Here is a 25,706-nt window from a genome sequence, read left to right as displayed (position 1 = left end):
ATTTGCTCGCAGAAGCATGAAATATTTAAAATAATCCATCAGTATTCTTCAAGACATAAATATATACTTTAATAAATCCAACAATATTATCCAATAAAACCATCATATATCGTTCTAACAAATCAACAAGTTATTAAATGTATTTAAATAAATTGTTAAAATAATGCATCGATGGATGCTTTGATTCCTTTTTGAAGTTTACATTGAAGTATATCGATGGGTTTAATAAGATTGGCCTATATTGTTTAATTTGTCGCTTTTCGCCCACCATACACGATGACGATCATTTCGTCAGGCGTCCAAAGTTTTGATTTCCAGCTCAGTTGGCGAGGTACTAAAGTTGTTGATTTCCGAGGCGACAGAAAATATTTGTTTTGCGTTGTACTTAAAACATGTCAGAGGTGAAAAAAGACGTATTCCGTTTTGTAACCGATCATCGCTCTATTGAGCAGTGGACACTACGATCCAAAAGTGTCAATGTAGAAGTTATCTCCTTAGGTTGTGTAATAACCTCCATTAAAACCCTTGATCGGAATGGACAAGGGTCGGATATAGTGTTAGGCTTCGATGATCTTGAAAGTAAGTTATTCTCATCTTGTTCGTTAGCTAAATTGGTTCGTGGTGTGTCAGTGGAAACAGATCTTGCTCGTTAGATGTGACTTTTACATCTATTTCCGTAACAATATAGTTAGTTGCAATTTCGGGCTTGTCTACCAATGCGCAATTAAATCCCGAAGTAGCCTATAAATCAGTGCAAAAAAGCGTAGAAAGATGTTTATCCTGTCTATACAGATGTGTGTATAAATGTCAAATTTAGCTTGTGGCTTATCTAGCATACTTATCCAACCTAATCTGGTCAATCGAGTATCAGGTAATGACATACGGCTTTACTGTTAAAACATAACTGGATCCTGGATACTGGATGGATGCATGACTTCTGCAGTGGTGGTGAAAAAAAGTAATAAAGTCATAACGTGAATATATTGATTTACAGGTTATCTCAGTAATCCACGTTACTTTGGAGCTGTGGTGGGGCGAGTTGCTAATCGTATTGCCAAAGGCAAGTTTATTATCGATGGAAAGGAGTACAAATTAGCCACCAATAATGGACCCAATGCCCTGCATGGTGGCATCAGGGGCTTTGATAAGGTAGGTAATCATGTAATGCTAGGTTACACTCAAATATCTTTTAATAAACATGTACCCAATCCTTGGAACTTTTATGCTTATTTCATTTAGAATATGTTCACAAACTTCTTATAATGTGTGGCTTTATGACCATTTCTCAGTCAACTGCATCATGTTGCTTTTTAAATGTTCATTTAGGCAGTTTGGACCAGTGAGGCAGTGGCTAATGGAGTCAGATTCAGCCACATTAGTCCTGATGGTGATGAGGGTTACCCTGGCAACCTAAAAGTTTCTGTTACCTACACGCTGGAGGAAAACACACTGTGTGTGCAATACCAAGCCCAGACTGACCAAACTACAGCAGTCAACCTAACCAACCACTCTTACTTCAATCTGGCTGGACAGGTGAGACTGTATGCTCATATTAAGACTCGCCTAACGTATATATATATATATAAAACGTATATATATATATATATATATATATATATATATATATATATATATATATATTGTCCAGGTGAGTAACTGCCAGGTACTGTAGTAAGAAATATAGAGATATTCAAAATTGTAGTAAAGTACATAGTTTCTTGAGAAACAGATCATTTCGGAGATCCTTCATCAGCTGTACTTTACTACAAAATATCTCTCTATCTATAGAGAGAAAGGGAGAGAGAATGTGTATGTTTGTTATATAGAAATCACAGTTGCTTTTTATACACAGCCTCCCAATTTTTCACAAGTGTATCACTATTAAAAAGCTTTCTTTTGTTCTTCACACATTTCTTATTCGCTGTGTCTGGTGCAAGATAAACTTTCTCCCAGAACTCTGACCTTTTACCAATGGGTAACCTGCAGATTCTGTGGCTTGCATGTTGTGGTAAACCCACAAACTGTATGGGTGTACCCTCTGAGGTATATGCTTGTATATTGAAACTATTGCTCTGTCATCCATTACTGTAGTCTTTCATTCCCTGCTAGGTTGTTTGCTTTGTAACTTTTTTTTTGGCCTGGATACTTCTTTTTACACATTTAGGGACAACAGCAATGGACATCAGTTGCATATCACAGACCTAGAAATGACTCTAGATCTTTTGTAAATAGCTCTTTTGTTAAGCAAAGTAGTAATGCAACAATTTGCATCTGACCAACTAACAATTAAGCAGCTAACGGTCTGCCTGAGGTCATCTGAAGTAGGATATTATGTATAATAATAGGGTTGTGATTCTTATTTGAACCACTCAAGAGACAGTAAAATTTGTCTAAATATAACTAATATATCCTTTAGCCTCAGTGTCTTCAGTTCATTTCAAGTACAATGTGCTGGACTGCAGCACTGTACAAGATTTATGTAGGTGTCCAAGTACTCATGAATTGCATTGTTTACAGAGTGCAAATCAAGCTTCTCAACAAGTGAACTGATACTTCACTTAAAAAAAGAGAAACAATTTCCTGTCAGAAAAGGAGGGCATACCCATTCTCTCAAACACATTTACATACACAGAGAAACTGCATGATTGTTGCCTTCTGCCTCATTATTTATAGGGCACACCAGACATTTATGACCATGAGGTGACCATCTCAGCAGAGGCCTACCTGCCTGTGGATGACACCATGATTCCCACAGGTAGATTATTTTATCAAGATGATTTTGGTGTCATTCCCAGATTCCTGTAGCCCTGCTACCCTTAAAGCAATTGTCAGGCAATGCAAATGGATAATATTCATTAGCTCTCTCCTCATAGGAGAGATTAGATGTGTGGATAATTCATTCTTCGACCTGCGCAAGCCTGTTGTTCTTGGGTCTAGACTGAAGGAGCTTCCTGGCCATGGGTTTGACCACAACTTCTGCCTTTGGCATCTGGGTCAACCAAAACTAGAGAATAAATGTGCAAGGTAAGACCATGCACCCTTTTATCACAATTGATCAAACTAACATTTGTATTGTCCAGCTATTCTACCCACCTATATTAATCTTGACAGCACATGTCCATTCTCTTTATCACATGACATATCTATTGCGCTTGCTGAAGAGTGGTGCATCCTGGGACAGGGCGTGTTCTGGAGGTGAGCACCACCCAACCTGGCATTCAGTTCTACACCTCCAATTTCCTGGATGGGACACTTAAAGGGAAAGGAGGGGCATCATACCCCAAGCACAGTGCTTTCTGTCTGGAGACCCAGAACTGGCCAGATGCTGTTAATCAGGTAACAACATAGTGAGGCAAGATTAATGGTTGTTGTATGCTACCAACACCCAGTTCTGTTACACCTCTTTATATGTCTGTAATAACTCATGGAAAGCCAGAAATGGGGAAATTCTTACATCTGGATTAATGTCTCCACATTGTTGTTTCTCCCTCCAGCCCCAGTTCCCTAGTGCTCTGCTGAGACCAGGAGACAAGTATGCACACACCACATGCTACACTTTCTCTGTAGCTTAATGTGTTAAAACACACACATATCTCTCGCAACATAGATTATTACATTAAGCTTGCCATTAGGACAGCAACAAGTTCACTCAAGGTAAAATGTGTTCCATAAAATAACCAGATAAAAACAAGAACTTACTTGCACTTTTTTTGGTTAATTTCTAGAAGACTGCATCTTATGTTCCATCAAATCTCACCTTACAATACACAGATTTATGACTTCAAAAAAAAAACAAAAAAAACTTTGCTAATTAATCTTCAGTTGATTAATTTGTGTACATTCAAGAAAGATGGTCTTTATCCTGCCTTAATGAAAAAGTACCCAATCAGAAATTCCATTAAGTGCATTCTTTGGCTTGTGTTTTATTCTTATTATGCATCTCCCATTATGTTCTCCATGATGGAGGAAAGGCATTCCAAATGTCCTTTAACTAAATATACACATACACTCTGGATGAGAATATCCTTGTGTCAAATATAAATATACACAGACGTAAACCACACATACGTCATGCCTTGGACTCCAAAGACACTTCATGCACATGCTGCATTTGTGAGTGCGTCTTAATATAATACTACAGTACAAACTAAAGCATATTCTCTTCACAGAATCCAACATGGATCCAGTACATAATAATAATATATATATTTTTAAACAAAGTAGATTTCTCTCACTTGTATTCAAGTAATATAAACAATCCCAAACACCTGAGTGAGAGAGTGGCTTGCATAACAATGCAATTAATTTTCATGTCATAAATGCACCTTGAACTAAGATACTTTAGCTTTGTTGTTGAAAAGGCATATTGGTGGTTGTGGTGAAGGCTCAATGCTGTACATGCAACAGATGTGAATATGAGCTGACACCTCTTGAGTGTATGAGGAAAGTGTGTTTGTGTATTACTGGGTTGAGATAAGGGAAACTATGGTATGAATGATGCGGGAGCCCCGCGGGCAGGTGATCAGGTTCATGCTGGGGTTCCTGATCTTCTCCTCCAGGAGCTGATCCAACTCCCAGCGTAGCTCCTTTACCAGCTCAGCCACCTGCACAGCCACACACAACTTTACCATGAGCAAGCTTTTAGAACCAAATGTGAAAATATTTTCCATATAGCATGATCTCTACATTGCATCTGCAGTTGGAAATAATTTAATGCACTACTGTCTGAAGACAGTGAGTCGATGGAGGACTCATCTTACCTCATGTGAGGTGGCAGCAAATCGGATCCAGCCATCATCCAGTGAGATGATGAACTCGCCACGCTGTAGCTCCACACTGATCTGCCCCCCACCGAAGAGCACCATGGGATACACGCACACCATGCTACAGTCACGTATAAAAACGCGGCTGGTCTTCACCTTCTCATGGTAGACCAGATATGGACTGTCATAGTGGCGCACCTGTGCAGACAGACGCTTTAGCAAAGGAAAGCATGCAGTCAGAATGGCCTGATTAATTTAGGCATGTGAGCCTGAGGTGCAGCTTTACCATGTGCTGAAATAAGAACAATTCTGAACAATGTGTGTAGTGAGGGCTGCGTTACCGTGAAGTTGACAGATGAGGGGTGTATGTGAACTGCTCCGTCAGTCTTAGTCAGGAAGCGAAGTTCCTCTGCTTTAGGCTGCATCTTAACTGCCCCTTTACTTGTCTGCTTAAACTTACCCTGGGGTGCTCGTACCTAGATAGACAGACACACACACACACACACACACACACACACACACACACACACACACACACACACACACACACACACACACACACACACACACACACACACACACACACACACACACACACACACAGGAAGGTGAACACTATGAGCCTGATCATATAGAATTCAGTCAAGATTGCAAAAATTAGTGGGACACTGACCTGGACTACATTGGGGTACAGCGCAGCACACAACATAGCGGACATCAGTTTTGTGTTGTCAGAGTTCAGATTGGCCTTAGAGGAAAAACAAAGCCCCAGTAGTGGTTAAACACCACTTTGGAAGTGACTGTGTCTGACTGTCAGAATTGGTCACCAACAGCCACTACTTATGGCACTACTTACTCTTATGGCAACCTCAGCTACAGTGCCCAACCATACACATAACAAAAAAGTGTCGCTAACAAGAATGTTCTGATTACTCATAAAGAATTACCTCATAGCCTGTAGCCTCCAGCACGCCATCAGTTCCTGTTGAGCTCATTCTCTCTACATCTCTGGACTTCAGTCCATCTCTCACAAAGCCAATATCAGACAAGAGCTCTGCAAACTGCCTTTTCAGACAGGCTATCTCCTAGGATATGCAGGATGAAACAGGATGGCCTTTGTAATGACTAATATTTTCAAAAAAGGGAAAGCAAATTAGTAAAGACAGAAAAAAATAAAGGAAAAAAGAAAAAAAAAAGTGAGCCAGTGGGTGGGCAAACTTGCCTGTAGCCCCCGGATGGACAAGAAGTTCTCTCTGCAGTACTGATAACCAGCATGGGAGCCATTCTGTGCTGCATGACACCAGCCCTGTCACAGACACAAAATCACATTTTAGGGAAAACTGATATTAAGTTATAAATTGATATCAAAGAATTTTAGGTTTATTGTATATTTTATAAATGCATGATTTATCTGTATTTTCCTCAGAGAACACAGTAACCTTGTATGCCTGAAGCAGAGCAAGATGGTCACTGTTGGCGAGAGAAAAATTCAGTTTCCTCTCATTAGCTTCCTCTCTCTTATCCCATGGAGAGACCTAAAAAAAAAAAAGGGAGTGAAAGAGGCAGACATACAAAAGATACAGATGGAATCAAAAAGAGAATTTGTAATGACTAATAAACTCCTGTAACACCAGAATGCAACTTTTACAGAACCATAGGACTGTCTTAGCATAATTGGTATGCTGTCTTACAAAAGGGCTTTTGAAGGCCAGGCTGGCGGCAATGGTAAGAGCGGGGTCCAGGCACCGGAAGATGGCTCCCAACAGCATCAGCTTGCCAATGCGGACATCCACAGGGAGGCAGGCCAGGTGCCAGCCCAGCGGAGTGAGACACTCAGCCTCAGTAAGGGCCCCAAGAGCACACAGCCTTCGCTTGGCTGCCTCCAGGCTGCCCTCTCCTGGAGGCTCGATGAGCCGAGAAAACACGGAGTCCAAGGAACGTTCAGAGAACACTTCCAACACCTTAATCCTGAGGCATAAGAGCACGGGTTGAGCTACAGCCGCACCACCCAAAAATGCTAACAAATCTGATGCTACAGCTTAAAGCTTTTGAAATTCCTTTTAGAACACTTGCTAAATTGTTTTTAAATCCTAACAGCTACAATTAAAATAGTTGCTTTGAGAAAAGAAAATGCCTCTGTGACAACCCTGGGCTCTGTAATCAGCAGTTAAAAATTTAATAGGTAGAATTAAAATCAATGAAAATTTCTCTACTAGGAGGTAGTCTGCCTAGTTGGTGTATGTGTATTATATTTATATTTTTTGGAACGGTCAAGTCAAAGTCCTAACCTTAATCCATTGGAAATGTTGTGGAAGGACCTGAATCAAGCAGTTCATGGGAGGAAACCCACCACCATAACTGAGTTGAAGCTGACTTGTATAGAGGAATGGGCTAAAATTCCTCTAAGCCACTGTGCAGGACTAATCAACAATTACCGGAAACATTTAGTTACAGTTATTGCTGCACAAGGTGGTCATACCAGACACTGAAAACAAATCTAAAGGGGCTTTGAAGAAAGCTTTGAAGAAGCATCGATTAGAGTGAACGCTCTGCTGGTGTGGCTGGGGGCCTACCCACCTGAGGCAGAGCTGCTCCAGAGGCACTCTCTGTATCTCAGGCAGCTGCTGTGTGCTGAGCTGGTGGGTGAAACAGTGGCTGGTGAACAGATGGAAGCAGAGTCCAGACGCCACACGCCCAGCGCGGCCTCTCCGCTGTAGAGCGTTGGCATGAGACACCCACACGTCCTCTAGACTCTCCATACTGCGGCTGGCATCATACCTGACCCACAGAGACATGAAAATGAGTCAGAAGAAACCTCTGCATGATACTTCAGTGACAGTAGACTGAATCTATTATTTAGAATCTACTACCTTTTCTCTTTCATTTTGCCAGAGTCAATGACATAAACTACGTCGTCGATGGTTACTGATGTTTCTGCTATGTTAGTGGAGATGATGATTTTGGTTACACCCGCCGGTGGATGTGTAAATACTGCTTGTTGCTCGTCACTGGACAAAGAGGAGTGGAGTGGATACACCACACACCTATAACACACATGATTTTTTTTAGAAACCAAACAAAAGAATTAGCTAGACAGGTACCACTGTGTGTTTATGATTACCTCTTTGCTGTTCTATTGTTGAACATCCTGTTAGACTGGAGCTGCTCATACAACTGTTTTATCTCAGCTAACCCAGGCAAGAACACCAGTACAGCACCTACACATACAGGAGAAAAAGCCAAGGAAACATTCCACAAGCATAAGCTCCATTTTACAGTTCAGTAATATGGATATTTGGTTGCTATTAAGCATTTGTGCCAAGTACTATATTCAAACGATCATTACCTGGGGGGTAGTTGTGGTCTCCATCTACAATCCACTCCAGCAGGCTCTCTAGGAGATCCATGTTGATTTTATCCAGGTCCATTCCAGCCAGAGTTTTCACCACAGATTTTGAGCAGCCTTAAAAGAGAGTTTCAAAAACCTTATACTTAATGCACAAGTCATGAATATTGCTGCAAGAGCAGTATTGGTAAAGGTAAATCAACATGTGTTATTCTACCAATACTGTAAATTAGACCTTCCTGCATAATATGACTGAAACCTGAAGATACATTTTATTGTTTTATTGGCAAGTACATAGTCTAGTTGTCCTAAAGTGAAACAGAAGTATTTAATTAAATAACTGAATGAAACATGCCACATCTATTCAAAGCCTTGGTTTTCTTACTTGGATATCGGACTGTGAGCTCCTGCACGCTGAGCTGCTGGTCAGGAATAGAGTCTTTAACTGCATCTTTCCTCATGAAGGAGCTAAACGACCAGCTGTCATCATCTCCCATGTCTGCTACCACTGTCCGCCCTCTCCCAGCCCTGCTTCCCTGATTGGATGGGCCGTTCTGTTTTGTCGAGCGCCGGTACGGGCTGCCGTAGTCTAGCATGTACCTGGAGGTGTGCCCAAACACATCTGCTTAGAGATGAACACGCATACTGCACAAGAGCAGCATTTGCAGAGAACTCTGTTCTGTACCTGGTCTTAGTAATGGCATCTTCAAGGAAAAACTGATCCACTGGAAATGTACGACCTGTAGGCGAGGGGTGTTGTTTCATCAGTGTAAGAAATTTTCATTCATGAGAAGTGGAGTAAGGGCAGTATATGAATGTGCCCAGAGGAGACCAAGGAAGCTTTACCTGGTATGTGGATGGTAGGGCAGTCGTAGAAATACTGTGAGAAGAGATCAGCATTCAGTGTAGCACTCATCAGCATGATCTTCAGATCTGTCCTCTGCACCATTAGGTCCTTCAGAACCAGCAACAGGAAATCACTGCGGCAGAGCAGTGTCACAGTCCACTCTTTGTACATGGGTGTGTGTTTGTGATTAAATGCATACATTATCTCACCTCTCCTCTGTTCGTTCATGAACCTCATCCACAATGACATGTGTGACTCCTTTGAGCTCAGCATCTCCCTCCAGCCTCCTCAGCAGAACACCAGTTGTGCAGAACAGCAGCCTGGTACTGGAGGACTGGACACACACACACACACACACACACACACACACACACACAGGTGACTGCTATGTTCAGAGTAGCATGTCACTGATTGCTATGCACAACTCGCTTTACATATGCCCAGTACTGTGTACTGTACTAAATTGCACTGTCTACTCATTTTGTATTTTGTATTTGTCCTGTCCTGTATTTATTATTGTTTATTTAATATTTATTTAATGACATTTTGCACTATATTGGACTGTTTGCACTTGTGTAGCATGTTGTCTGTTGCACTGTTGTTTTTATGTTGCACCATGGTCCAGGAGGAACATTGTCTCGTTTTTGTTGTGTACTTGTATATAGCTGAAATGACAATAAAACCTCTTGAACTTGAACACAGATCAAATCCCCAATCTGAAATCTGGTAGATATGGTACCTTAAGCGTTTGTTCATTTGCATACCACAGCAATGGCAGTTACTGAGTGTGAGTGAGTGAGTGTGAGTGTGAGTGTGTGTGTGTGTGTGTGTATGTTTGTGCGCGGTGGGACATTAGTTACCCTGATAGTCTCCAAGCGAATCTGATATCCAGTGGAGTGGCCCAGAACCTCAGCCCGTTCGTGTGCAACTCTGGTTGCCACAGCAATGGCAGAGATGCGACGTGGCTGAGTGCATATGATGTTGGCAACACTCTCTGGCTTCCTGCTCAGCGAGTCATCCAGGATAAACTGTGCAATCTGGGTTGTCTTGCCACACCTGAGTTTAAACACGCATTTATATCTCACTGCAAAGACATTTATAACATGCTGTGGCAACCTTAAATTCACTCATTACATCTGATGTTTTCAGGCATACCCTGTCATCCCACTGATCACTATAACCTGGTTCTTCTCCAGGCAGTCCAGAATGTTCCCTCTCTCCTCCCATACAGGCAGCTTGCACCTCTGATGCTGCATGGAGACATAGCGCCTAGAAGACTGACAGAGGCATGAGACTTAATATGCACACATGGACAGAAACATGAGACTCAACACACATACACACAATCACAGATACATGAGTATTACACATACACAGAGGCTGACAGACATGACACTTAACACAAACTCTTGATTTCTTGAAAGTTACAGGTGATTTTTACAAACAAATTTTTCAAGACATATATACAGACTGTCTAACAATCTGTGCAGAAATGCTTTTTTGTCTTATGTGGCTGTCAGAGGTTCAGCGATGTGGGTACAAGTATTTGTAAGGCTGTTACCGATTTTCTCCTGAACTCCCTACAAAGCTTCCTGTTCTCCTTCAGCACATCTTCAGCTCTTGTCTCAGATTTCTTCTCCAACTTCTTCCTCAAGTTAACATAGCTCTCGTTCTCTATGGGAACACACTCTTCACCATCCTCTTCATATTCATCATCCTCATCTTCTGCACCATGTGTGTTGAGATTCTCAGCTGCAGTTAAGATTCTTTCTACAGTAAATAAGCAGAATGCAGAAGACAAGTACCATTTTATTTTTATAATACCACTGAAATTTAGATCATGTAACTACTACAACATTGCAGAAACAGGCACACAAGGGTCACATTTACATTTATGACACCTACACTCAAAAACCTTAAATAGTAAGCACTTCTTAATCTACCAGAGTAATATGACCATAGACACCTTACCTTCTATGTGTCTGACTCTGATTTTGGGGTTCTCTACATCATTGTATAATTGGAAAGTAGTTGCCATGCTGCTGGATGTATTGCTCACTGTAGTGTTTTTAGTGCTTCGGCTCCTTGTTGTGGCGACAGCAGGTGGAGCTAACACAGGGGGTGGGGCACTATATTTATGATGAGAAGCTGAAAGGAGCTCCCTGACTGGCCCATCTTCCTCTAGGCAAGAGATGAGGGTGTAGACAACTGGCTCACCATCCTGTGCAGCTGTAAGGGACTGGCTAAAGAGATATTCTGTTACATTAAGGCGTCCTGCTCCAGAGATTGAGTCATCAGTGGTACTGAAGGCAGCTAATGGTGGCTGAAAGGGGTAGCAACTTCCCTGAGGAAAGCGAACCTCCAGCTGGTAAACAGGGGGTTCGATACTTCTAAAACCAGGCTGGCTGGGGCCATATAGGTTTTTGTGACCACTGGACTCTGTTGGGCTTTCATGTTTGAACTTGCAGCGGCTTCCAAACTTACATCCTGATCCCTTCAAGTAAAACTTGCACAACTGAGTGGATGAAGTCCTCATCCGCTGTCCATCAGTGGCTGGCTGTGAAGTGCTATTCTGGCCTTCAGTCATCCACACCAGATCCAGGCTGACAGTCCAGACACGATCATTGATTCGCTCACAGAAGCGCTCCCCATAGATGGCTGTTAAAGCGAGGGCCTCCTCCTGACGAAGGGCCACACATTCCTCTTGTGAGGGAGGTTCAGGAGTCTGAGGGCCAAGGGCAGTGGAGCCAAAGCGCTCTGCAAACATCTGCACAAGGAGAAGCTCTAGTGTTGCTCCAACTTCACCACACCCACTCCCCTCCTCTGACCTGCCCTGCCCCACTTGCAGGGCTTTCCTGCTACGATCACGGTCAAAGCCATATCTAAAAGAAAACAAAAACAAACAAATCAACCAGCAAGACTGTTTTATGCCCTATCCTGTGGGAAATGACCTTTTGCTTTCTGAGAAATAATTACTGAATGCATACTTGGGTTTTTTGGTGCTTGGTGTATAGATATGTTCCTTTGCAAACATACACAAGATTATAACACATATCAAGATCATAGCTCATATCAAAGGATGTTCATGAAACTGAACAGAATAGCAATTTTGTAAGAACTGTATTTTACTAGATGTGAAGGACAAACCAGCTCAGCTCCTGTATCAAAGTTTTCTGTTCCACTTCATTATGTAGAAAGCAAACTTGTGAAGTGAACAAAAGAGAAGGGGAAGTAAGATCTTGGATGTGATGTATATGGATGTCTTTATTTTTATATACAAAATAAAAGTCCACCCTCTTATTCTATCTGGGACACCCTGATGCCTACATATTTTCATGTCTATCAATTCTTGCAATAATCTTCAGGCAAACATGTTCATTCTGTGATTATTTTTTCTGTGGTTTGCACCAGCTTTTCAATTGCATTAAAGGTAACGTCTATATAACGTTTAGTTCCCCTCATGCTATATTACTGCTGTAGACACACTTGCTTTTTCTTAATATTTTGTTTTCTTCTGAAAAGGTGTTGTAAGAAGGGTTTGTACAACTACAGGCTGAATATAGGTATGGAAATGGCTTTAAAGCAGGAATGACTCTCTCAGCAATAAAACTGTCCAGTGTGGAAAATGAATTCTGAGATAGCCAGACCAGCTCATGGAATTTCACTGGGGAAAACCAGTAAATGTTTAGTCAACATTGATAATGTTGGATAATGGTGAACTTAGGGGAGCTGAACTAACATACAATTTCAGTCAGTACCTGCAAAGAGTGCCTAAAGCAAACAGGGACACGACCGCCTCTGGTGTGGCACACATCTCTTCCTTACAGTCTTCCTCACCCACGCTGTCCTCTGCACACTCAATTCCATCATCTTGAGTGATCCAGAACTGACCTTCTTCACGATGGTCCAGCTCATCATATTCTTCATCCTCTTCTTCTGCTTCATAGTCTGAGCCACTGAGTAAAAAACAAACAAACAAAAAAAAAACATGACAATGTAATTAACTAACAAAGACATTCTACCAAGGTAGCGATACATACACGTTTCAAAACTACTATCAAATTTCAACCGGCAAACCTTTCCTTATGATATTACATTTGATTGTTAAAACTACCTCAAGATACCCTACATACATACCTGTATGTAGCGTTGTACTCCTGACTCTGAAGTTCCCTCAGCAGTTCTTTCACTTGTAGCTGGTTTTCTGATGTCATGTGTATCCTTTGTAAGGGCAGGTGGACCTTGTCAGGTCTCGGTCGATCTCGCTGTTCCTCGTCTTGCCTGGAACCATCTTTCCCTTTATAAGAAAACCTGGGAAAACTCAGAGAACTGCCTTGTCCCTTGCCTCTACTAAGCCCACGACTGGTACCTTGAAAAGTACCCACTCCTCTTCTTCTGTGAGGTGGGGGAGGTTTGAAGGAGTGACTCGGTCCAAGATCCAGGCTGAAATCATCCCCATCATCCCAGCCACTGGCCCCTTTCTTACTTCCATTGCTACCACCGCTACCTCCTCTGGGCCTATTAAACCGCCCTCCACACCGATTGGGTTTTCCTCTTCTCCTCCCGCTCATATTCTGCTGTCCTTCCTTCCAGATGAGAGACAAAAATACTCTGCTAGCTGGTATAGTAAGCTATCTCTCACGACTCACGCAGGATAAAAAGCTAGCTAGCTAACTGGCTATCTATATGATTAAACATCACGAAGCCTATTTGTTAGCTAGTTTGGTAACCTAGCTAGTACAGAGTAGGTAGGTAGTTAGTTAACTATATACCAAGCTATCTAAATAGAATATACAGATAGATATACATACATACATACATACATACATACAGTCTGTCTGTCTGTCTGTCTGTCTAGCGTTAGTTCAACTACAACTCAGCATGGAGATTTTTTTTTACAATAAGATGGTAGCTAGTAACACTGGATGCTGTAGTCTACTTTAGAAAGATACTCACAATACATTCCGTTCTACAGATTCTCAAACAAAATGTGTCGCATATTTGAAACAATGACAGCTCATGTTTTACCTTAGCATAGCAAAAGGGAAGGAATACAATGTTGTCTTACCTGGATTAGAATCGATTCCGGTTCATAATTTCAATTTGAAAGTCAAAATAAAAGTAGGTAGTTAGGGCACGTTGGCTTCTTGCCCATGTAGTTTCTGTTTTTCTCGCTCGTTCGACAATTTATTTCTTACACATAAGAAGTGGCCATGTGTAAGTTGTATATTTTTATGATTTACGTTTTATATGTATTTTTTAAATTATGTACTGCACTTTGGTCAACACAGTCGTGTTAAATGTGCTCTTTAAAATAAAATGTACTTAAATCTAAGTTTGTTGACTAGCTCCTAGCAGATTTGTTGCTATCAATCAGTTGAATTAACTAGCTATCTGATTTTTACATTTTATTCTATTTGTTACTCGGTGAAGTTTTGGATGGGAGAAATCAGATCTAAACTAGTATTCAATATAGGTCGTTTATTGATCGTATGCGTTCTTTGTTGCACGACTGCTTCTCTAGAAGGGTCTGCAGGCGCCGTGCTGGAGCCTCCAGTTTGTCATTAGAAATTTAACTCAACCTAAAGTGGGGGTGCTGGTTGATAATACGACCCAGTCATGAGTAATTCAAACATTCTGTCTAAAGGTAACAGGCAAACAATGTCAATGCTTTGGGAATGTTATTTAATGTTAGCAGTATAACCTAGTTAAATTACATTTCTAGCTAGCTACCGATTTTTTTCAAGGTTACATTCGTACTTAAGCAAAATGAGTTTGCTACGCTAGCTAGCTACACAGGTAAGTACGTTAACTAACTAGACGACGAGGTAGCTGAGGCACTAATTTGACTATAATTTGGCTATTTTCGCCACCGAATCTCTCGCTGTCAGTTTTAGCTAAGCGGTCTGGTGTGTTGGAAAGTTTAAGATATATCGACACACTCCAGCCCATAAATCAGCAAATATGTAACCTAGCATAAATAGCTAGCTAGTTACGTATAGGTTTTATCTAGAGTTAAATCACCTAGCGCTAGCTAGCAATCCCCAAGTTAACTTCGGATAACTACGTGGTCATGTGGCTTTCATCACTAGTAATATTCAGGATGAAAAAGGCAACTGATGATTTGCACCTATATTTCGTTGACTAGCTAGCTAGTTGCTTTAGCCTCAATCTGTTGCTAGAAGAATATTGATGTCGGCGCTATTGAAACAATCAAGGGAGGTCAAAGAGACACAATCTGTAATTACAGGTATCTGAAGAGTGAATTAAACTAGCTAACAGCGCTGTCTTTTTAACAGCCGAATTGGTAACGGCTCTCTCGGTCACTGCTGGAGCTGTGGTAGTGGGATTCTTAATCCACAACAAGTTTTTCAGCAAAGCCAAATGTGTGAAACCAAAGGTGAACCTGGACCTTCAGAAAGACAACCCTAAAGTGGTGCATGCATTCGACATTGAGGACCTTGGTGATAAAGCCGTGTACTGTAGATGTTGGAGATCCAAAAAGGTAAGATTATTATACACCACCAAAAAATACTCATATATAAAGCTGCACTATGCAGTCGTGTAGTCAGCTTCTGTTTGGCAGTTTATGATCATACGGGCACTTGTTCAATGGAGTGATTTTCTTAATGTGAAATTTAACAACAAAGTACTTGACAAGAAAACACAATCTTTTATTCTTTTTCTCTTCGTTATATTAGAAAAGCACCTGCCTGTTCCAATGCACGTCAAAAGTCCCATGTTATAATTCAGTTGTCCTATTTATATCTTGCAGTTCCCATACTGTGACGGCGCCCATACAAAACACAATCAAGAGACGGGGGACAATGTCGGCCCTCTGATCATAAAGCGCAAAGAGGCATGAGGGAGACTGTATACTCAGGATTGCCACTGTTTGTGGATGCACTGCGGTCTCTGCTCACTTAATGAGCATTTTAGTACATATTTACCTCAGAGGCAGCAAAGTTGGTGGTATGATTTCTCTTTGCATAGCTGCATGTGATTAGTACATGGTGTCCTGGAGCACCCCCCTCCAGTTCTGGTTATACTCTTTATGGTCCTATCGTCTGATCTCTCATCATTTATTTTCCATTGTGTGCAGATAATTGCATTCTATTTAAAGCTTTCATAATGATTACACTAATGCCTGTGTTTTCAGCTGCTGTTTTGGGGTTACTAATGAATACCAGGTTTGTCACCAGCAGATGTTCAGTGTTGTTTAAAAGACATGTAATGTTAGCTATTGATTTAATTGTCAGGTTTACTGTAAATGTTGAAAATAACTTGGTGGGGAAGTTGACATTAAAATAGTCTATATTAATAACTCACTGACATCTGGAAAAATGTCAACTGAATTATGGTCTTGTGCATCAGGAGCTATATTTAGACAGTCCAAAAATCTAATTTGGATCACTGTTGTATGTTCACCTGCAAAACATAATAAAACCTCATCATTGTAACCAGTTCAAGGTACAGAAATTTGAGTATAATTTAGCACAAAGTGTACATCTTGTTTGAGCTTTCACTATGAAATGGACTCATCACAAACTGAATTGTGCTTTGAAAAGATGTTTGCCCTCTATTAAGCATTGAAACATAATACATATGAAACAATCAAATGAGTTTTTTTTTTTTGTTTTTTTTTTTGCGCTAATTGATAATCATTTTTGTCTTTTTCGTTATCACGTAATTTTGCTAATGGTATTTTAATTATTGTGGTATTTATAATTGTAATACAGTTCATAACTGAAAATGTGTGGCTAGGTCATTATTGTTTGCTGAACATAAAAGACCAGAAGTATGCGGGATATTAAAAACTCATTCTAAAAACTCAGTCATGTGACTTGCATTTTATAACTAAGTCATGTTCGTTGGTAATACAATATGTGTAAAATGGGTCAACTCTTCTTTGAATGTTGCCATTTAATCTACACGTGCGTAAGAATTTAAGTTAATTAGAAATAAGAAAACAACTATAGTCCCAGTATAGAATGCATGTTGGCAAGTAGATGTTCTCGCTTAATTACTGGTGCTTCCGAGTGGCTTAGTTTAGGGAAACGGGCTTTATTGCGCAAGTTTGTACAACACTGACGCTCTAGAGTTTACGTCAGCAATATCGCAGGTTTTGAGGTGGAGTTGCTGTTGCTGTAGTCAATATTACAATGGTTGATAGAATCACTAAATCTAAGCAGGTAAAATTGAATTGTGAATCGAAGTCAATTCTTTGGATGAATTGCATGTTTTCATATTACTGTATTTATCTCTGACAGGCGTTGAATGTTAACTTCCTCTTCAGATAGTAACCTAAGAGTTGCCGCGTTGTTGGTCTCATTAGCTAACCACCGTGACCCCTTTCTCTAAGCCACACTAACAGGTTGAGTTGTTTGAAAATGTGGGCGTCAAACTGATCGAAACTGGACCAAAAGACAATGCCCATGTCCTGCAGCTAAGCATGTGAATTGACGTGGTCAAAATTAGGGCGCGGACTGACACAACTTGTAACTAGCCTTCGAATACAGATGGCGAGAGTTTGTAAATGAACTTTTATGAACATGGGAGTTGTGGAGGAGTGTACCTTGTGTTTTCAAGGAAGTGGGACGTGGTTTTATAGCTAGTAGCTAGCTAAATGTGTTTGCGACACGAACTGCAGGAATCCCGGGTAATCGGTAATCCTTGGCGGTATTCAATCATTTGGGCGCTAGTGAAACGTCGTGCGGACAATCCCAAAGAGTTTCTGCTTTTACCCAGAGGTGGCCACGTAAACTGACTCCTCGATTATGGGAAGCGGTAAAATCAATCTACCGATGCGTAGCTGACTATTACGACAATACGACAAATGAAGCTCAGGATGACTACGGAACACCAAGTAGTAGACTCAACTCTGGTTGTGGATAGGCTGGAAACTGAAGGTTCGGTAGTGGAATCGAACAGTTGGAAAACTGGGCACGTGCTGGCCGAAGACGAGAACCGTCACACCAGACCGAATGGCTGCGTCCCGCTGTCTCATCAGGTGGCTGGTCACAAGTATGGCATCAGTAAAGTCGGTTAGTTAAATAATAATAACAATTTGTGGTTTAATCACTTGTTTTTCTGAGCCGAGAGATGATAAAAGTTTTAAAACTTGTGCTTCCTATAATGCTGCTGTTTATATAGACTTCATGTCTGACTGCTGATAGTTTCTTCCTTCGCAATACATTGGCCTTATGGAGAATATTGTAAGTGTAAGATGACACACTGTGACAAGTTTAAGCTTGATGTTTCTTTCAGTAGGATTCCAAAGGTAGCACATGAAATGTTACTTTCTTCATCTAATAGCTGTGATGACTATACTTTTAATATGTAGATTTGCTAATATGTATCACACAATATCAATTTCCAACTGCCAGTAATACTGTCTATAAGGTATTAATTTTGGATTACGCTGGGATATGAAAAGTGTGATTATATTTAGAGTATTTAATCAATGTTTATTACATAGGATTTACTTTATTGCAGTATGGCATTCCAACAGCAATTTACTCTTAGATCACAGCTGTTTTCAAGCTCTGCCTGATAGCAAAGATATGGTCAAATGGATTAGTGCTGCCTTTACCATCAGTGCAGAGACTGAGTTTGGAACCCATGCCTTTGTGTACTTGCTCAGGTATCCTGCAGCACCCTGATGGCACAGTGCTAAAACAGCTGCAGCCTGCCCCCAGGGGGCCCCGGGAAATGCACTTCTACGCACAGGTATTGCACATCACATGAATATATCCTCAACATCAATCTGACCATTCAAAAACTTGTATTTCAGACCTTATTTGGTATTGTTTTTTCTTGCATAATTCATCTGCAGTCCAGATCTCATCAGCCTGTGCTCCTCTGTTTTTTGCATACTACAGGTGTTTGCTGAAGACTGCACAGACTCCCATCTGCTAGCTCTTCAACAGCACCTGCCCAAATACTATGGTACATGGGCATCATCAGAGGCGCCAAATGGTGAGACAAGACACACCTGTTCTGTATTGATTTGTTTAACATACTAAATATGTTAACTGTATTGCTTAAATTTCTGTCAGTCAAAAAGGTTTTTGTTCTGTTTCATCTCCTTATAAACCTGGACCAGTTAATCAGGGGTTGTAGAGCACTTGATTACCTGACCAAAAGTAGGTTGGAAGCTGGAAATGATTATATTTGTGAACTACACTGGGGCTCCCTAGGAACACATTACATAAGTCAAACTTATGTCACTGACTTTGACAGTGTTACTATCCTTTAGTAAACAGCTTAATTTGTTAATGATTGTTATCAATGTATATTATCTATATGATGTTCTGTGTGGTGTGTGAACCTCTACATTTCAATGTATGTGTATCTACAGCAGGAAAATGATTTTATGGTGAATAGATGTTTATTTTCTTAAGCCCTTGTGCATATATGTAAAAGACTAACTCCTACAGTGTGTCAGCTGTGGACTTTAAACCAAGGGTGACCATCCCATTTACAGCAATAACAATAAAGTACTTTGTCTCAAAGCTTCTAATCAGCTGACAACTTTGCAAACTGGCCTATCAGTGACTACTGAAATGAATCCACCTGTTCAATAAGACTCATTGCCACAACTGAGGCAGAGCAACTGCACCTCAGCCTTTACTATTCACTTTTCAGCTTAATAGTCATAGGACGTATCTTCAAGATATGTTGAATATGAAGTGAAAAATGTGTTATTATAAGACAGATTTGTTTAAATATTAACTTGGTGTTTTGACACACTGGCAGACACCTTTATATGTTATTTAGTTAAGCACCAAAAAGCCCCCAAAGCCATGGAGTAGCCATCTTGTCTATGAGCTGAATATGTGAAGAAAGCTTCTTCATCTGTGTCTTCTGCCTCAGTTGTGTATCTGAAGCTGGAGGATGTGACACAGAGATTTACACACCCATCCATCATGGACGTGAAGATCGGGAGGAAGAGCTATGACCCATTTGCCTCACGAGAGAAAAAGGAGGAGCAGATTAGAAAGTATCCTCCAATGGAGGAGATTGGCTTCCAACTCCTGGGAATGAGGGTGAGTCTCTCATGCACTCTCATGCGAATACTTTGAATTACTTTCTCTATCTCCCCTCCCCCCTTTGCTGTTTAAGTTGTTCAGAATGACACTTAAGAAACTTTTTTTCGGACATTTGTAAGACGTAGAAAGTACTGTCTTGTCTTCCTTCCAACTTCAGTGGAGAGGACTGATCAATATGCCAAGTCCTTTTCTGGCAACTCTGTTAATTACCTGAGTTGTTCTGATAAGAAGTGTTGGGGGAAACCTCCACGAAGTGGAGATAGCAAGGGAAAACAATCAATACAACCTACAGATAAGGCCATGCCACATGGCTAAAGGTTGTCCTTCCATCATTGCTTGACTCAAGCACAGAGATTGTACAACAGGGACTAACTCTCTGAGAGGAAGATCACTGACAGGAAGATAAGATCATGTGTAGATGATCTGGACTTGGGTTTTTTTCTCCAGAAGTAAGAGGGAAGTGACTCTCACTGTCTGCCTCAGCAGTGAGGGTCCCCACCACTGCCTGTAAATCAATGATAAACATTACACATAGATTACATGTAGTGCATTGTTAATGTATATATCAATATATTTTGCAGCAAATCATTAAAGTGTAATAATACTTTACAGCTACACATTATATTGTTTAGCAATCATTATTACAATACTGGAGTTTGTAGTACTGAAATGGTAGAAGACTACAATATGCAAATATGCCTGCTAGTGTTTCACAACTTTTTTTGCATTCATTAAACATTCTGACCAGTTTCAGACGTTCAAGATGAGTGTTCTGTGGGTGTTTTGATTAATTACAACATTAATGTAATCAGACAAATGCAAATAATTTTCAGAATACTTAAAACAATGTAGGTCTGTCTGTATCACAGCAAGAATTTACCAGTGTGGCTTAATATATTGTAAGGAATATCACAATCGCAGTGTGTATCAATTAATTACAAAATATTTTGGCATGTATTCTGGCGCTCAAAACATGTTTTATTATATGTAACCACTAGAGGGCAGTCCTTCCAATATGTTGAAATTGTAGGCTTCAACACAACAATATTTATTATCATTTTTTAATGGTTTTATGGGAAAGGTTTTTTGTTTGCTATTCTAAGTAAATACATGGACTTTTTGGCTGCCAGTATTAAATATTTGATGATAATTGTAGCTTACCCTGACTGACTTCTGACCTGTAGACAATGACAATGAGCACTCCTTTACCTATTATATCACTTTCTCTTCCACCTCCCCCATATATGCAAATACACACACATGCTTTCTCTCTTTGTCCCTATATTTTTAAAATAATTTATTTTAGCACTGAATAATTTTTTCTCGGTGGATGAGCTCTAAAGCTTTCCTGGTATTTCGTTTTCTCTCTCTCTTTTTGCTTCATGCCATTTCTTCCTGCCTCCCTCTTTATCTCTCTCTTTTCCCTCTCTTTCCCCTCTCTCTGCCTCCTTCTATGTCTTTCTTCCCCTCCCACACTCCCGATTTGCTCTCTGTTTCATTTGCTTTCAGGGGAACATTAATGACTTGAGTTTTTAGGATTATGTGTGTGTGTGTGTGTGTGTGTGTGTGTGTGTGTGTGTGTGTGTGTGTGTGTGAGCATGTGTGTAAAGCATCTCATGCATATAGGATTTGTAGTTGTACTCCTATTTTCTTTCACTGTCTCTGTAATGCCAACATGTAGGTGTATCAAGTGACCTCAGAAAGCTATATCAGTCATGACCGGTTTTATGGACGCAATCTGAGGAAGGAGACTCTGAAAACTGGTATGAATCAAGTTTCCTTGCATGGCTACATTTATAAGAGTAGAATATTATAATTTTTTTCCACTAACAGTTACTAAACATAGAAATGAGACATCTTTAGTTTCTTTCTGTGTAGATGTTTTGAACACAGATCTTGTTGTCTGTCTTTGCAGGCTTGGTTCAGTTCTTCCATAATGGGACGGAGGTACGAAAAGATGCTGTATCTGTCAGCATCTGTAAAATCCGCAACATCCTGCACTGGTTTGAGAGCCAAAGGCAGCTGCACTTTTTCGCCAGCTCTCTGCTGTTTGTGTATGAGGGCTCTCCTCATTCAGGCACTGGAAGCCCACGGAGAGAAGGCCTGACAGGCCAAGAACATGGCCAAGGTGAGCTGGAGCACAATTATAATGTTCAATTCAATGGCTCCAAGCAATGGGGTCTCCACTGCACTCTAGCCCCTCAGAGGGCAGCCTCTGGGCAGGGAAACAGCAGTGACCTTCTCCAAGGTGCAAGGACAGAGAATTGGAATTGGCGTCACCCTCTATATGACCACCTTGAGCAGGCTAATGGCAGTGGGGCAGATGCTGAGGAAGAGATGGACAGGATGAGAATGGTCAAAGGCCAGAGCACACAGTTCAGCCAAGGAGGGTCAGAAGGACAGAGGAAAGATGATGTGGAGGTGAGGATGATTGATTTTGCCCACATCTTCCCCAGTGAGAGTGCTGATGAGGGCTACATATATGGCCTGAGGAATCTCCTCAACATTCTGGAACAGATCCTACAAGACTGACTTCCATCAACCCCAGTCATCTGCCTCATCTTCACAAAGACAAATTATTTAAACTTGCTGCTTATGATTATCCAAGGTTTGAAGAATCATATTGTATTTGTTGGATAGTACTTAATTGCATAATTCTTTATACAATAATTAACTTGATCTAAATCCTAATCAGTGTGGAATCATCTCATGGCAAACTATGTTTTCTTTAATGATTGTTGCACATACAGCCTCTCACAAGCTCCCTGTGTTCCATAGACGTATTCACTTAGGTATTGTTCATCTAAGTCACATACAGTCTGTTTACACATTGGGGTCCTATATTTGACCAGTTTTGAAACATCCTCAGTTTCATTTTCTGTACATTTGTATGACCAAAAACATGGCTGGTTGGAGACAAGTGCAAATGTGAATGTAACAATTTAACCTGAAAACAGGACCGTTTAAAAACCTGCTTTTGAGTTGCAGTAAATCATCATCCTCATCAACAGCATCAGCAATAAAACAAAAGTACAATAAAAGCATAAATAATAGTAATACTACTGCTAATAACATTAATAACAATAGTACATTAAAACATCAATAATGATAGTAATAGTACTGCTAATAACATTAGCAATAGTATATTACAAACAATAACAATAATACTATTGCTAATAACATCAATAACAATATTACATTAAAAAACAATAACAATAGTAATACTGCTGCTAATAACTGCACATGTTGCACTGGATAGTAATTCAGTTTGAATATTGATGACTTTCATGTAATTGGTAAATGTGAAGGAGAATCTTTCATGCTTGGATGGCTATTAGGTAATTAGACCTAAAGTTAACTAGTAAGTTTAAAAAGACAAATGTTTGAGAATTTTGACTAAGGGCCATTGCAGGCAGTCAGGCCAAAATGTCTCTTAAATATTTATAATGGTCTAATTTTAAATGTAGGAAGTGGAAGTACACAAAGAGTACTACATTAAAACAATTTTTAATGTGTTTCAGTCTAAAGCTCTATAGCATGACAACTTGATGCTGTGTGCTTAATATGTTCTTGGGGTTGACCCACAATGTTTACACATAACACTGACCTTTTTATTTCACTATGATGTTTTAAAATACTGTCTGAGATTTCAAATGTTTTGGTTTATTTTTGTATTTTTTATGATTCTTGGTTGTTGCTTTTATTTTATTTTGTTTTTATTTTTGCAAAGTTTTTTATGCATATATTCTGTGTAATGACTAGCAAACTATTTTCTATCTGTTTTTTGAGGAGCTATTTTTGTTCACCCATACAGGGTGTGGAACTTTTTGTTGGTGTCAGTTCTGTGGAAAAAGTAGATCTCTTTTGGTGTTCTGTAACATCGTCCAGAAAAGTACTAGCCATGAACTGAGTGACACTATGAACTCTGTGAATAAAAAAATAAAACTAAATCACAATTTTCATCTGAGATTTATGCAATGTAGACAATTAACAGTGGGATATAAGTCACAGATGTCTCACTTGCTGAACCAGAACACAAACATCACTGCGCTGCCAGTTCCAGCTGAGCTATACACACTGCAGAACTACACTAAAGCTCTGGGAAATCTTGCTTTGAAAGTTTACTACTAATGTGCTACTCAAACACATCTCTCATAATAACAAATCAACTGAATTTTAATGGCATATTGAACTGAAATGTGATATTTGAACATGTAAATAATTACACATGGTTTTCCCATTTACTTCACATCCTCTTACCATCAAAATGACATGCTTTAGATAATTATTAAATTATAATTTAAAATGTTATCAGTGCATTTTTAATAAATTCTATTAATTATTAATATTTTCCTAATATTGCTACTTTTGTGGGAAATGGTTTGCTTTAATCATTCAGATGTAATATTGTTACTGTTTAATGTTAACCAGATCTAGCACCTGTATTCTTTTGAGGTACTGTAATTGAGTGAATCTTAATTTTTCAGATGGGATTTATAAAACACCTCTATTATGCTGTAAATGTTGCAGTCACACAGCTGAGTAGATGATAGTTTAAACTTTTCAAACATTGCTGTTTGATTTATATTCTAAGGATGTATTTATTATTAGAGTGAGGCCTAATGTTTGAAAGGACAGTTGCAATTATTTCATAAAATGCTCCATTTTTCTAAGACCAAAACGAATTTTGCTGGAAAAAAGCCTTTAAGTAATAGGCAGCAATCTACTTCTGAAAATCATTCACCAAGATGAGATTTCAAGGAACATTTGTTCCATTTACTATTCATCAGAATACACTGAATAAGCCCGATTGTAATGAAATAATAATTGGCAGACTTTTTCTCTTTTATCAGTGTTCTTTGTTGATAATATCCAGTTAATTCAATTTTATTTTTTTACTTTCTCTTCTTCTCACATTGTTTCTAGTGTTCTCTATACTATTTGTGCAAAACATGAGCTTACCTTTGTTTTTTACTGTTTTACTGAAGATACTCAAAGATCACGAAACCACAGTGAGCTGCATTTCAGTTACAACAGAGACATACTGTGTGCACAAGTTTGATGCAATACGAGAGCAAAGCACTTGGTCATGTGCGATCATCAGGTTGGTATGCACACCAGGATCTGACTCCTCTCGAGTCTCCCTGTCTGTGGTTCTCCTGAGCTGACAGAGATGTTTAAGGCTAACTAAAATGTTGCACTTGGTGCTTGTTAAACTAAGGAGAAAGTGTGGTTCTTCTTTGTTCACATGAGCTTGCACTGTGCAAAGGTATTTGTGAGTACTTTATGGGAAATGTTGGGTTTGCACTTAATGCATAATTGTTTAATGGGAGATATGATGGATGCAACTGAATTGGTGGAAGATGTTTTGTTTTAATATGGTATGTTCATATTGTGTATATTTTGAATGTATTATGTCAAAACAGTTTCATGATATGAATACATTTCACTCATTCCAAATGTAGAAGGCCGAGATCATTTAAAGCTTCGCAAACTATTTTTGAAAGTATGCATCTTAAATCTATTCAAAGTGGACTGCGGTCTTCATTGTGAGAAGTCCATTTGTGCATTCCACATCTGCACTATTGAAGAGACCCTGCAATTATCTGGAGGTGTACAAAGTTGACCAGAAACTAGTCAGCACTTGTATGGCTTGTGCATACAACTCACAACTCTTTATTTACCTTTTGTACTGCTAA

General features: G+C 39.8%; 4 protein-coding genes across 6 annotated transcripts; 3 read left to right on the top strand and 1 right to left on the bottom strand.

Annotated features, from left to right (window-relative positions):
* Window positions 1-303: 303 nt before the first annotated feature.
* On the top strand, window positions 304-3,893 carry galm (galactose mutarotase). The gene is made up of 7 exons (XM_027014516.2): window positions 304-579; window positions 995-1,149; window positions 1,327-1,533; window positions 2,674-2,755; window positions 2,874-3,024; window positions 3,162-3,336; window positions 3,495-3,893. The coding sequence occupies exons 1-7, from the start codon at window positions 393-395 to the stop codon at window positions 3,570-3,572; spliced, it is 1,035 nt and encodes a 344-aa protein (XP_026870317.1). The 5' UTR covers window positions 304-392; the 3' UTR covers window positions 3,573-3,893.
* Window positions 3,894-3,898: 5 nt separating this feature from the next.
* dhx57 (DEAH (Asp-Glu-Ala-Asp/His) box polypeptide 57) lies at window positions 3,899-14,008 on the bottom strand. 2 transcript variants are annotated; one of them, XM_027014314.2, is made up of 23 exons: window positions 13,913-14,008; window positions 13,094-13,542; window positions 12,715-12,912; window positions 10,928-11,838; window positions 10,518-10,726; window positions 10,112-10,233; window positions 9,817-10,012; window positions 9,166-9,290; window positions 8,956-9,089; window positions 8,795-8,849; window positions 8,495-8,709; window positions 8,110-8,226; window positions 7,885-7,981; window positions 7,634-7,807; window positions 7,341-7,541; window positions 6,455-6,731; window positions 6,203-6,298; window positions 5,986-6,069; window positions 5,711-5,848; window positions 5,437-5,511; window positions 5,105-5,239; window positions 4,761-4,961; window positions 3,899-4,604 (listed from the first exon to the last, which is right to left on the bottom strand). In XM_027014314.2, exons 2-23 carry the CDS (start codon window positions 13,525-13,527, stop codon window positions 4,461-4,463), a joined length of 4,338 nt encoding a protein of 1,445 aa, XP_026870115.2. In that variant the 5' UTR covers window positions 13,528-13,542; window positions 13,913-14,008; the 3' UTR covers window positions 3,899-4,460. The 2 variants fall into 2 exon arrangements, with proteins under 2 accessions (XP_026870115.2, XP_026870198.2); XM_027014397.2 differs by lacking the exons at window positions 3,899-4,604; window positions 4,761-4,961; window positions 5,105-5,239; window positions 5,437-5,511 and having other exon boundaries at window positions 5,717-5,888.
* Window positions 14,009-14,083: 75 nt separating this feature from the next.
* Window positions 14,084-16,790, top strand: cisd1 (CDGSH iron sulfur domain 1). 2 transcript variants are annotated; one of them, XM_027009049.2, is made up of 3 exons: window positions 14,084-14,173; window positions 15,256-15,461; window positions 15,732-16,790. In XM_027009049.2, exons 1-3 carry the CDS (start codon window positions 14,170-14,172, stop codon window positions 15,819-15,821), a joined length of 300 nt encoding a protein of 99 aa, XP_026864850.1. In that variant the 5' UTR covers window positions 14,084-14,169; the 3' UTR covers window positions 15,822-16,790. The 2 variants fall into 2 exon arrangements, with proteins under 2 accessions (XP_026864850.1, XP_026864763.1); XM_027008962.2 differs by lacking the exon at window positions 14,084-14,173 and adding an exon at window positions 14,486-14,603.
* A 317-nt stretch (window positions 16,791-17,107) lies between these two features.
* Window positions 17,108-23,957, top strand: ipmka (inositol polyphosphate multikinase a). Its single transcript, XM_027009287.2, has 6 exons — window positions 17,108-18,000; window positions 18,600-18,685; window positions 18,838-18,934; window positions 19,832-20,004; window positions 21,689-21,770; window positions 21,923-23,957. Exons 1-6 carry the CDS (start codon window positions 17,793-17,795, stop codon window positions 22,537-22,539), a joined length of 1,263 nt encoding a protein of 420 aa, XP_026865088.2. The 5' UTR covers window positions 17,108-17,792; the 3' UTR covers window positions 22,540-23,957.
* The last annotated feature ends 1,749 nt before the right edge of the window (window positions 23,958-25,706 follow it).

This window comes from Electrophorus electricus, chromosome 11 (genome assembly GCF_013358815.1).
Source record: "Electrophorus electricus isolate fEleEle1 chromosome 11, fEleEle1.pri, whole genome shotgun sequence".
NCBI lineage: Eukaryota > Metazoa > Chordata > Actinopteri > Gymnotiformes > Gymnotidae > Electrophorus > Electrophorus electricus.
This window is presented reverse-complemented; position numbering and strand designations above follow the sequence as displayed.

What these genes read in the sequence shown, in the direction of transcription:
- galm (XM_027014516.2), top strand. Translation starts at nt 393, where the DNA reads ATGTCAGAGGTGAAAAAAGACGTATTCCGTTTTGTAACCGATCATCGC. An exon ending in AGGCTTCGATGATCTTGAAA is followed by an intron (nt 580 to 994) that starts GTAAGTTATTCT and finishes ATTGATTTACAG; the next exon opens with GTTATCTCAGTAATCCACGT. An exon ending in TGACACCATGATTCCCACAG is followed by an intron (nt 2,756 to 2,873) that starts GTAGATTATTTT and finishes CTCTCCTCATAG; the next exon opens with GAGAGATTAGATGTGTGGAT.
- dhx57 (XM_027014314.2), bottom strand. Translation starts at nt 13,527, where the DNA reads ATGAGCGGGAGGAGAAGAGGAAAACCCAATCGGTGTGGAGGGCGGTTT. An exon ending in TTCGCTTGGAGACTATCAGG is followed by an intron (nt 9,291 to 9,816) that starts GTAACTAATGTC and finishes GTGTGTGTCCAG; the next exon opens with TCCTCCAGTACCAGGCTGCT. An exon ending in AGACCACAACTACCCCCCAG is followed by an intron (nt 7,982 to 8,109) that starts GTAATGATCGTT and finishes CTGTATGTGTAG; the next exon opens with GTGCTGTACTGGTGTTCTTG.
- cisd1 (XM_027008962.2), top strand. Translation starts at nt 14,576, where the DNA reads ATGAGTAATTCAAACATTCTGTCTAAAG. An exon ending in TTCAAACATTCTGTCTAAAG is followed by an intron (nt 14,604 to 15,255) that starts GTAACAGGCAAA and finishes TCTTTTTAACAG; the next exon opens with CCGAATTGGTAACGGCTCTC. An exon ending in GATGTTGGAGATCCAAAAAG is followed by an intron (nt 15,462 to 15,731) that starts GTAAGATTATTA and finishes TATATCTTGCAG; the next exon opens with TTCCCATACTGTGACGGCGC.
- ipmka (XM_027009287.2), top strand. Translation starts at nt 17,793, where the DNA reads ATGAAGCTCAGGATGACTACGGAACACCAAGTAGTAGACTCAACTCTG. An exon ending in GTATGGCATCAGTAAAGTCG is followed by an intron (nt 18,001 to 18,599) that starts GTTAGTTAAATA and finishes GTACTTGCTCAG; the next exon opens with GTATCCTGCAGCACCCTGAT. An exon ending in ATCATCAGAGGCGCCAAATG is followed by an intron (nt 18,935 to 19,831) that starts GTGAGACAAGAC and finishes CTTCTGCCTCAG; the next exon opens with TTGTGTATCTGAAGCTGGAG.